The sequence below is a fragment of the Triturus cristatus genome, chromosome 4_2, assembly GCF_964204655.1.
Source record: "Triturus cristatus chromosome 4_2, aTriCri1.1, whole genome shotgun sequence".
Lineage (NCBI taxonomy): Eukaryota > Metazoa > Chordata > Amphibia > Caudata > Salamandridae > Triturus > Triturus cristatus.
This window is the reverse complement of record NC_140586.1, coordinates 146,837,442-146,849,684: the sequence shown is the minus strand read 5'-3', so window position 1 is coordinate 146,849,684 and position 12,243 is coordinate 146,837,442. Positions and strand designations below refer to the sequence as shown.

Here is a 12,243-nt window from a genome sequence, read left to right as displayed (position 1 = left end):
ATTCCTCTCTACCCTTCTGGACCAGGTGAAGGTCCCTTCTCCTAGTGACCATAGTTTAATAGACCTGGTAATGCATCAAAATACTACCCCTTCTCAGGTGAGGCTTAACAGGGAGAAATATCATAACAGGGAGAAATATCTTTATTTCTCCTTGCCATTTCCTCTTTCTGTGTCTGCTGAATTCTGCAGCATACACAGAAAGAGGAAAATGCCTCAGAGGATTGTTTTTGTGCAGGAAGGTGTCCCTTCCTGAACAAAAGCAATCCTGCCTGAAATGCAGGCACGCTTGCACCACGGCGCAATTGCACCTGCGTTGGCACTAGGCAGAACATTGTGCACCAGCGCAAGGAAAGGACAGGAATGTGATGTATAATGTTAAATATGGAGCATTCCTGCCCTTGCCCTTTCATGCAGTGCAGTAAGGTGGCTTGCTGCATTGCGCTGCTTGAAAGCTTGATAAATGTGCCCCCTAGACTGTATGAACAATAAGAAGATACACTTTTGGTTTAAGATAGCTGAATGGTTGGAAATAAATGACTTAAATATACGATCCAATGATAACACCTTCGTATGTTTCGACTCTCATGTGATAAGAAGCAAACTTGGAATGTCTTCTTCCTCCCTTGCTGTAACTAATATGAGTGATGACAATTTTAAGCTCATTAGCACCACAAGCGTGTATGAAAGTCACCCATCGAACCCTGGCATAATGGGTATCGACATTCTTGGGGAAAATGAGGACCTTGAAAATTGAATAAAAGACAACTAACTGATCAGTGATGCTTTTATTAATGATTATTTCAGGCTAAACATGACGTACCAATTTCACATCTACTTCAAATAGTTTAAGTTTGTTTTCTGCTAGTCTTTGAAAAACGTAGTGATTGTTCTTTAATTCATTTAGAGTCTTTTACTAAAACCATTTTGATATTTGAGAACTTTTTGAAATTATTTTAACATTTGAGCTAACACCTCCAGGGCTGTGTTCAGTAGATATAGGACCATTGCCAGAGGATGAGCCTTCCACCCTGAAATCGCCCCTGTTGCTCTGTCCTGCAGAACTGAAACCTCCTCTAGAACTTTGTTCACTGGAACTGAAACTTCCTCCAGAGCTGTAGCCTCCTCCAAATCGTCCACTTCCAGGGTTAAAACTTCCACCTCCTAGTCCGCCTCCTGTGCCGTATGCACTTCCATAGCCACTGCCACTGCTAGAGCTTATCACAGCTGCAAAGACACAGTTATGTTTACAACAGTAGACAATCAAACTGAAGCAGCAACAGCAAGCATATAAAAGCAGCACAGGTTGTTAGAACAAGTGACTTACAGATGCTCACAGCTCCAACTCCTTCTCCTGCCAGCCTGTTAGAATAAAAAAGGAAAAGGTAGCAGTTATTCCTAGTGTGGGGACCGACGTCAAGATATTCACTTATTTAAGGTATGCTTTCAATCTCATGTAATCAAACACTAAGGCCAAATGGTGTGATGCTTACCGCTCACACTCAATCCTAATGTCATTGTTCATTGTTCTCACGATAAAACCTTAAGACTTGTATCAATGACAAGCAATAATAAAGTCCCAACATTCTCATAAATAGCTGCATTGCTCAAGCCTAATTACTGTACAGCGCTCAGATGCCAGAACTGGCCGTTTGAGGACTCATTTAAAAACATAAATATAATAGACGTTGCTTAACATTAAAGGTACATGACTGCCGTTGCCTCTAACATTCCAACACATTTTTAGCTGGATGTTCAATGCATTCCTCTATTAACTTTGATCAGACTGTTCCTACCTTCTCTCCTCTCCCTCCAGCAGTTTTCTGTAGGTAGCGATCTCAATGTCCAAGGCCAGCTTCACATTCATCAGCTCTTGATACTCGCGGAGCTGACGATTCATGTCTTGCTTAACTGTTTGTAGGGCCGCTTCCAGCTCAGTCAGTTTATATTTAGCATCCACCAGGGCATTCTCGCCACGGTCTTCTGCCTCGTTAATAGCAGCTTGCACGTTAGCTTTCTGTAGTTGATCAAAAACAGATTTAAGAACCTCACTGTAAAGCATTCTCTTGCAATGGATCTTTCATAGATATACATTCTTTAATGGGTACTAGCATAATACCCTATCATTCGTTAAGTTTTCCAGAGTAGACTAATAAGTAATACATACTTGCAGTAGTCCATTCTCTTTACATCCACAATTGAAAAAAACTTACAAAATACAATTTTAAATTCATTTGTTCTATATTTTATATTCTTTTTTCTCGTGATTACTGTTTGGATTGTTGCTCTTTATCTTATTTTTAGCACCAATAATGTTTTTTGCCATACTTTATATATAGATTTTTCTAAGCTCATTTTTTGTAAGGACAATTACAATAAGGCCATATAGATACTGCACCTCTATGTCAAGTGCAAGTGTAGTTTCAAAGTGGTTCACAAAGTTGCAAAGAAAAGCATCTCACAGCTTCATGTAAAATATGTTTAAGACTTTGTCAGCTATGTGAAAAGCAAACATGATGACATTTAAAAAAATAAAGAGATAAAGAGGTTTCTCCAGTATTTGTGTCTTTCATAGATTCAAATGCCTGAACCATTCCCCGTCGTCGGAGTGGGAGTCCCACGGTACATAAAAATAGCAATAAATATGCATAAAATTGCCATATCATAGGTAAATTAGAACCAGGAAGTAAAATAGTTAGAAGTTAATAGGAAAAAACTTTCCACTTTCATGACTCGTCCAAGTCATTATATATAGTCCAAACTACAGTCAATCAGGCGACAGCACCCTCCAGAATGTTCTCCCCAGAGTCTCAGGCTCTCATATTTTATACTTCCTGTCGTGTGAAGGGAGTCTCCCTGAGCTCTGCTCAGTACTTCCAGGTTTCTTCAGAATTTCTTCATTTTATGATGTCTTCTTCAAAGAAATCTCTCTTTAGACCTTGTGAGTCTTGTGGGAAGCTCCGGCTATTTTCTGAAGACCCCCACAAGAAATGCATTTACTGCTTGTACCCGGACCACCAGGTGAGAGACTGCAAGATTTGCAGAACTTTCCCTCAAAAGACATTGAGGGACAGAGAGAGGCGTCTACTTCTGTGGCTACAGAAGATTAAGGACTAAGACAACCCCTTATCTGACATTGAGAGTGTTTCCTCTGTCAGGACTGCTTCCTCTAGGAAGAGGGCTAACAACACGGATTTGTCTTCTCCTGGGGCTAAGGTGTTAAAACAACAGCACACCTCTTAGATTGCTGAGTTGCCTTCCACATCAAAAAAGGCTCCTCCACTTCTTAAGGGTAAAACTCTGCCCTCTACACCCCCGAGAAAGACTGTGAAGTCTCAGGCTTCAAAACCCATTTCTGACATAGATTTACCTCAGAAACAGGGTCCTTCGTCGACGAGCTCGACGGCAATGTCTTCATCGACGAACCCTGCCGTAGCCGCGACAACGACATCAACTACAACTTTCTCGTTTACAAAGCCTCAGATGATACTGTCGTAGGCTTCCTCGCCGCCGACGCTGGTGTCCATCTCCGTGAGACCAACCACATCAGTCACTTCCTTTTCCTCGTCGTCGACGATGAAGTTGAAGACTGCCATCGACGCCCCTTCGTCGACAAAGAATAAAAAAGCCTCGCCGACGATTGCCTCGTCGACGACTCCCTCGTCGATGGCCACCTCGTCGACGCTCACCTCATCGACGCCCACCCCGTCGACGCTCGCCTCATCGATGACTGCTTCATCGACGATTGCCTCGTCGACGCTGACATTATTTTCATTTACTGATCTCCAGGATTGGTCTTCGTCTACAGCCACAGCATCCTCAAAGTCATCTATGGTACCGTCTACACATTTACCACCGTCGACAGCAGTGCCTTCCTTGCTTCAAAGACGCAAATCTTCCTTGGAGGTCCTCTCTCCAGTTCACACCTCCCCAAGTAAAGTTCCTCTTGCGTTGCCTGAGCAGTTATTGGATTATGGGGCCGATGAGGAAGAATCGGATGAGGACGATAGATTTCGTACTGCCTGGAGCCCTTCTGAGCTCTTCATTAAATACCAAGATGACGATCAAGAAGGTGACTATTACCCTGAGACTGCTGCTTCAGCTCCAGAGTCAAACACTACTGCACAAATGCCTCTAACTCTTCTAAACAACTTGCAGCACTTGTTGGATGATTATTATCGCCGATTTCCTCCATCTGAATCGGCTTCTTCTGTCCCAACACCCGTTCCTCAAACTTCATCAGTGCTGAGGTCGCCCAGACTAGTTTCTCCAGTGGCTTCGGTGTCCCATCACCCTCAGGAAGCTCACACCACGGACGATGACAGAGAAGAAGGAGAATTGGATGACAGATCGCTCCTTACGGAATGGGATGACTATTAGATGCAAACTCCGCCTCCTTCTACTCCTGCTCCTGTTAACTCACCTCCAGTTGACATCAGAGGTTTTCATGTTCTAATGGAGAGAGCGGCACAACGGTTCCTCCTTCCTATGGAAGCCAAAACGGATGATTGTTTCCTTTACGATTTTAAAGACCAACCAAGGAGACAAGTACGCACAATCCCTATTATCGACTTTTTTTGGCAGGAAGGACTGAAACTCATGAAGACTCCTGCCTCCATCCCTGCGGTCCTGCCTCGTCTCGAAAGAAATACAAGGCACCGAATAATTCCCCAGCATGTCTGATAGGTCAGCCTAAGGCAGATTCCGTTATCTCCCAATCAGCACAACGCCGAGCACAGAATCCCTCCCCTCCATTGTTGGCTCCTCCTTATCGGGATGGGAGACATCTAGACTCCATTGGGAAGAAAGTTTCGACCTTGGCGGCCACTACTGTCCGTGCAGCCAACTCACTGGCCATCTTAGACCGCTATGATAGACAGATGTGGTCGGACATCTCTCCCTTCATGGACATATTACCTGAGCACTCCAAGTCAGAAGCCCTCAAAATCCTCAAGGGGGGAGAACGAATCTCAGCTCAGATTATCGATTCTGCTGTGGATGTTGTGTCTACAGGTTTTCGGCAACTGGCAGGTGCTGCGGTCCTACGGCGACAGGGCTGGTTGAAATTCACCTCATTTCGTCAGGAAGTTCAGACGAAAATAATTGACATGCTCTTTGACAACGAGTCTCTTTTTGGTCAGCATATTGACGATGCCCTCCAAGCCATTAAAAAAGATACTGAGACGGCAAGATATCTTGGTACTCTTCAGTTTCGGAAACCGCCTTTTCGAGGCGCTAGGGGCCGTGGATCCTTCTCCGGTCGAAGAGGCTATAACCAGTCGAGACAATACCAGTCCTATCAAGGTAACCCACGTTACTCTTCTCAACGACAACAATCCTTCAGGCAACAACCAACTACATCATATACACAAAACAGAAGGAAGTCCTCCTAACACGGACGTGATGCATCCAAGAAGCAGTGACAACTGCCACCTGTTCTACCGCTCATTCCTACAAAAGTTGGAGGAAGGATCTCCTGTTTTTACTCAACCTGGTCTGCTATAACCACAGACAAATGGGTCTTGGACATTGTGGCCAGAGGCCACGTTCTAGAGTTTGTCAAACTTCCTCCGAATTCTCCTCCCAAAGGTCCGCCTCCAGCTCATCTCACAGAGCTTTTCTCCCAAATAAATTTGATGTTCAGGAAGGGAGCGATCGAAGTGGTTCCAAAATTACAAAGAGGCACCGGTTTCTATTCCAGATTTTTTCTAATATAAAAAAATTCTGAAGAATGGCGCCCCATTCTAGATCTTCGTTCCCTAAACAAATATCTCAAAAAGCAATCCTTCCGGATGTTGACTCTCCAAGAAGTCCTTCAACTCCGCACTCCGGAGGATCATATGACCACCCTCGACCTCCAAGATGCTTACTGTCATGTCCCGATTTTACCCAGACACAGAAAGTTCTTGCGGTTCAGAGTGGCTGGCAGGGACTTCCAGTTCAAAGTCCTTCCCTTCGGACTATGTTCCGCGCCCCGTGTCTTCACCAAGGTCTTGGCACCGGTGGCTGCACACCTTCGACAGGTGGGAATTCAAATATTTCCTTATTTAGACCATTGCCTTATCAAGGTGAATTCTTTCACAGTCGCAAACGCCCATACTCAGAGATGTCTGTCACTTTTCCAGTCTCTGGGTCTGTCCATCAATCTAGACAAGTCTTAACTCATCCCCTCGCAAACAAGAACATTCTTAGGAGCCACCATAGACACTCTAAAGACACAAGCCTTTGTCTCAAACGAAAGACAACAAAAGCTTTGCAAGCTTGCCCAACTACTACGATCAAAAAGGTGCGTTTTTATACAACAGTTCAAGTCACTTCTGGGGATGCTCTCATCCTGCATTCCCCTAGTCCCCAACTGTCGTCTCAAGATGGGACCCTTACAAGAGGAGCTCAACGAACAATGGCTACAGGTTTCAGGGCCCTTCGACGATCTCATCCAAATCACACCTCAGATACGGAAAGCACTGCTTTGGTGGACTTGCAAAAGGAACGTTGCAGCAGGCCTCTCATTCCTAGTGGAGGCTCCAAGTTTTGTCATCACCACAGACGCCTCCCTCGAAGGGTGGGGAGCACACCTTCAAGGACTCACAGTCAACGGAAAATGGGAAGCTCAGCAAAGGACTTGGCATATCAACCTTTTGGAGTTGTTAGAGATCTTCCTAGCTCTGAAATCTTTTCGCACCATCATTCTCGGAGCATCAGTGTTGATCCGGACGGACAACACAACAAGTTTGCACTACCTAAACAAACAAGGAGGGACAAGATCCACTTTGCTGTCCCAGCAAGCCCAGCAAATTTGAGATTGGGTGATCCGGCACCAAATAACTCTGGCAGCGGTCCATGTCCCGGGAGTGTCCAACATCCTCGCGGACTCCCTCAGCAGGTCGACAGCGTCCAACCACGAGTGAGAGCTCCATCAACCAATATTGGATTGTATATTTAAGAAGTGGGGTCGACCCGATTTGGACTTGTTCGCGACCAGTCTGAACCGCAAATGCCCATTCTACTCAAGTTGGCTTCCCCAACGGGACTCGTGCGGGAATGCGTTTTTGATGAACTGATCGCAGATCTATGCCTACGCTTTTCCGCTGATACCGTTGGTTCCCAGGGTCCTCCGGAAAATGAGGAAAGAGCCTTGTCGCCTACTTCTCATTGCTCCCAGGTGGCCTCGCCAGTTCTGGTTTATCGAACTCCTCCTTCTGTCCGAGTGCGATCCCATTCAGTTGCAACCAATACCGTATCTCCTATCCATTCACAACGGACAGATCTGCCATCTGAATCCTGCATCTCTGCGCTTAGCGGCTGGCGCCTAAACACCTTGAATTTGCTCACTTTGACATTCCTTCAGAATGTAGGGAGGTCTTGGCTAACGGTAGAGCGCCCTCCACAATAAAAACCTACGTGCTCAAATGGAAGCGATTTTGCCTGTGCCCCTAACATTCACCCGATCCATGCAAAACCAGAACAACTTTTTCTTTCTTTTTATATCTGGCAAGGTCAGGCCTTTCACATTCTACTCTTAAGGTATTCTTAGCGGCTATCTCAAGATTCCGACAGGATGGTTCCCACTCTCTTTACTCATCTAGGATCATTCAACAATTCTTCAAAGGATTGTTTCTTAGGTTGCCTCCCATCCGTCGCCCACCTCCATCCTGGCATCTTAACATTGTTCTGTCACAACTCATGCGACGCCCTCTTGAACCTATTCATAGGGCCGATTTGAAGTTTGTTATGTGGAAGATGTCTCTGCTGTTGGCTCTCACATCAGCCAGGTGGGTCAGTGACATTCAAGCCTTCACTATTAAACCGCCATTCCTTCAATTCACCAGGGACTCGGTAGTGCTCCGCACTAACCCAATTTTTATGCCTAAAGTACCTTTGGATTTCCATCTCAATTAACCAATCATTTTAAAGACTTTCTTTCCTAATCCTCAATCACCTGCGGAAAGGACTTTACATACTCTTGATGTCAAGAGATGTCTAAAATTTTATTTACAAAGGACATCCTCAATACGTAAATCTGATCAGCTTTTTATAGCCTATGGAAAAATGCGTAAGGGACACCCAATATCCAAACAGTCCATTGCCCGTTGGATTTCTGCTGCGATCTCTTTTTGTCATCAGCAAGCGGGTAGACCTCTACAGGCAACTCCGAGAGCACATTCTACTAGAGCAATATCTCATTCTACTGCATTCTTTGCTGGTGTGCCTCTTCATCAAATATGCAGAGCTGCAACATGGTCCAGCTGGCACACCTTTACCAAGCACTACTGTCTGGAAGCTGCCAGCAATGCAGGCACGTCCGTGGGACAAGCGGTTCTCCGTAATCTCTTTAAATAAGGTGAGCCTCTGTTCTTCCCTCCTCCTCATTGATGGCATTCTTATGTACATATCTATATATATTTATATATTGTTAATATCTACTGGCGGTCGCCAGTAGATAGTTATAGTTAGGATCGTGTTTCCATAGGAAATCTGAAAATTCTATTTTGAATAACTTTGGCGTCGGTTGACGAATCCTCACGAAATTTTCAAAACTAATGGGGCTCAGCTCCTACCCTGAAAGTCTCGGGGTGATTCGTCAACCTGGGGCCGAGAAAAAAGTTTTCCCCATGCATTTTCCTATAGGACCTTTAGTCGAAGGTACAGCCCGAACGGCTGAACAGAATTACTTGAAATTTGGCAAAGAGGTAGTCCTCAGGTCAGGGAAGTGCCTTTTGCATATATGGAGTCAATCTGTTCAGTATTTTCTGAGAAAATTGCATTTAAAAGCATATAAATATCTATAGGCAAGCACCGTGCGCGCACCGTGCGCGCACGGTGCCGTGCGAGAGCGTAAATCTGATTGGTGGTTAGATGTCAGTCAACGTTCGAATCGGTCGAAATCAGGAAGTGTCGGCCGCCATTTTGTGTGTGACTTGTGTGAGAGAGAAAAACAAAGGTGGAGAACGTGAAAAGGGGGCAGGGTAGAGAGATCCTGACTCCCTAGCCTTTGTCAGGGGGTCGCTAAAGGACCCCGAAGGGTGAAAAAAACATTTTATTTTTTTTTCAAAAAAATCGCACGGTGTGCGCACGGTGAAAAACCTTAAAAAAAAAAAAAATTTAAACGAGCCATTCCATATTACAGGATACAGTCAATCTTTAACCATATACATAGGTAGTTTATTGTAAAATAAATATATTAAAAATATAATAATACATACATAACTTAGCATTTAAAAAACCTTACAAATTCCCTTAAAAAACCATAGGTTTCACACACGTTATAGTTAGGAATTAGTCATGTAATATCTGACGTCATCAGCAGAGGATTGCGGTCGCGTGAGTTATAGTTGCCTGCACTAACTATAACGGGGGAATTTCAATGGTTTTTCACGAGTGAAATGTCCAGCTAACTATAACATGTGTGTTACCTATGGTTTTTTAAGTGAATATATATATATATATATATATATATATATATATATATATATATATATATATATATATTATTTATTTTAAATATATGTTATTTTCATTGATGATCTCACAAGCATTATTATGGAATTACTGCTTTTGACTCTGATTCAAGCATGTGAATCTATCAAAGGCACCCGAATACTGGAGAAGAACAGAAGTTACTTACCTGTAAACTGTGGTTCTCCAGTATTGGTGTCTTTCATAGATTCACATGCGACCCACCCACCTCCCCTCAGAGGCTCTCCTATGCTCTTTTACTTTTTTATCACACTTGTGCTGGAAAATCTGAGAGCCTGAGCCTCTGGGGAGAACATTCTGGAGGGTGCTGTCGCCTGATTGGCTGTAGTTTGGACTCTATATAATGACTTGGACGAGTCATGAAAGTAGAAAGTTTTTTCCTATTAACTTCTAACTATTTTCCTTCCTGGTTCTAATTTACCTATGAAATGGGTATTTTATGCATATTTATTGCTATTTTTATGTACCGTGGGACTCCCACTCAGACGACGGGGAATGATTCAAGCATGTGAATCTATGAAAGACACCTATACTGGAGAACCACTGTTTACAGGTAAGTAACTTTTGTTCTTCTGCACAATATCAAGAAATCATTATCATTATTGAAGGGACAGGACTTCTGACAGAAGGGAATGGATGATGTGTGGCTGTTGAATGGTGGGTTTTAGGGTGCTTTTATGCTACCGCTCAGGGCTGAGGGCAACCCTCAGTAACAATGGGGGAAACAATCGTGCTTGGTGGTCAATGCAGCTGTTTTTCTGCAGTCAGAGACCGTTACCTAGGTGGACATTAAACTACAGACAGACAGTTGGAGCAGGATGATGACAGACTTCATCTTGGATGAAGTTGGGACACTTTTACCACCTTCACGAAAGGTGAAGTTCTCTGGTTTTGCAGCATAAATTAAATATGTTGCTGAGACGAATTTCACAGTTGACAGGGATTGGCCATTGAAGCTATTAAATCTAAACTTCATCGGTCATGCAGAAGGTAAAATAAGTAATGTGAAGTCTTAGAACATGAGTGAAAGACACACAATTGATGGACGGAATGCAGAACAAATCAAAATATTCACCCCCAGTCAAGAGATCTGGGTTAAATCCATCATTCTTTTGCTCACCATGCCACCCCAGTTTAGACCTGGCCATATGCAAATCACTCTTGCCCCTGTGCATCCCGTCTTCAGCCAGGATAGCTTGATTCCAGTGGCACAGTGAGCCCAGGACCCACGTCTGGGCATACCTGGCACACTTAGGGCGAGAAAGCAAAAGACACACAACTGATAGACGGAATGCAGAACAAATAAAAACATTCACCCACAGTCAAGAGATCTGGGTTAAATCCATCATTCTTTTGCACACCATGCCACCCCAGTTTAGACCTGGCCATATACAAATCAGTCTTGACACTGTGCATCATGGGAACAGTCCAGCCCGAACTGCCAAGCCAGATCCTCCCTGGACTGGAAAAAAGCATCCTAGGACCAATGTTCCCTCTAATTTATTTCCTCTGTGTGCGGCAGTGGAGGGTCTCTGTGCGCTGCAACCTTGGCCATGTGCGCCAGGAACCAGACCGCGCACGTGTGCTGCGCCAAATGTCACTCCAAACGTTTACTTTAAAAAGTGAAAAGATGGTGCATTTTTACACATACAGGGCCACTTTAAGGGTCTTAAGGTCGGTTTGCAAATTGGATAAACACTCCATGACATGAATTGGTTACACAGGCAAGTACACTTCAGGTTTAGAAAAGCACAAGACTCTAAGGGGCATATTATCAAGAACGGCGTTAAAATTATCGCCGCTTTAGCGGCAGGAAACTGCAGCTAAAGCGGCGATAATGGGCTTGATAATATGCCCTTGAGAATTCCAATAGAAGCCCATGTTCTGGTGTGAACCTGGGCTTCTATTGGAACGCTCAAGGGCATAATATCAAGCCCATTATCGCCACTTTAGCGCCAGTTTCCTGCTGCAAAGCGGCGATAATTTTAACGCCATTCTTGATAATATGCCCCCAACGGTGGTACCATCATAAGATTTTACTAAAGATTCTTAACTGGAGCACTGTTCATTGGGTGGGGAAATGTTGCCCCTTTTGTTACTTGCAGTTTAAATTCTAATATAGAACAGTAAGCTATTAACTATCAAAGAGCTGCATTTCCATTCATTGCAATGGCAGAAAACCTGCGACAGATCACCCGAGTGGAAGAGTAATATAGCTTTTGATTATAAGAACGTAAGGGAGTTTTAGAACCGTAAATAGAAAAATTCAGCCTGAAATTTAAAAATCAGCATCAAGAGGAATAACCTTCAATCATGTTTTACTTACAAATTCCCTTAAAAAACCATAGGTTTCACACACGTTATAGTTAGGAATTAGTCATGTAATATCTGACGTCATCAGCAGAGGATTGCGGTCGCGTGAGTTATAGTTGCCTGCACTAACTATAACGGGGGAATTTCAATGGTTTTTCACGAGTGAAATGTCCAGCTAACTATAACATGTGTGTTACCTATGGTTTTTTAAGTGAATATATATATATATATATATATATTATTTATTTTAAATATATGTTATTTTCATTGATGATCTCACAAGCATTATTATGGAATTACTGCTTTTGACTCTGATTCAAGCATGTGAATCTATCAAAGGCACCCGAATACTGGAGAAGAACAAAAGTTACTTACCTGTAAACTGTGGTTCTCCAGTATTGGTGTCTTTCATAGATTCACATGCGACCCACCCACCTCCCCTCAGAGGCTCTCCTA

General features: G+C 43.6%; 1 protein-coding gene across 1 annotated transcript in view; it reads right to left on the bottom strand.

Moving 5' to 3' along the window:
• Positions 1-770: 770 nt before the first annotated feature.
• Positions 771-12,243, bottom strand: part of LOC146833198 (keratin, type II cytoskeletal cochleal-like) — a 680,914-nt gene continuing 669,441 nt past the window's right edge. Inside the window, exons 7-9 of the mRNA XM_085600860.1 lie at positions 1,794-2,014; positions 1,325-1,359; positions 771-1,224 (exon numbers count right to left, since the gene is read on the bottom strand). Coding sequence (XP_085456986.1) covers positions 914-1,224; positions 1,325-1,359; positions 1,794-2,014 — 567 coding nt within the window. The 3' untranslated portion in view covers positions 771-913. The remainder of the gene's footprint in view (positions 1,225-1,324; positions 1,360-1,793; positions 2,015-12,243) is intronic.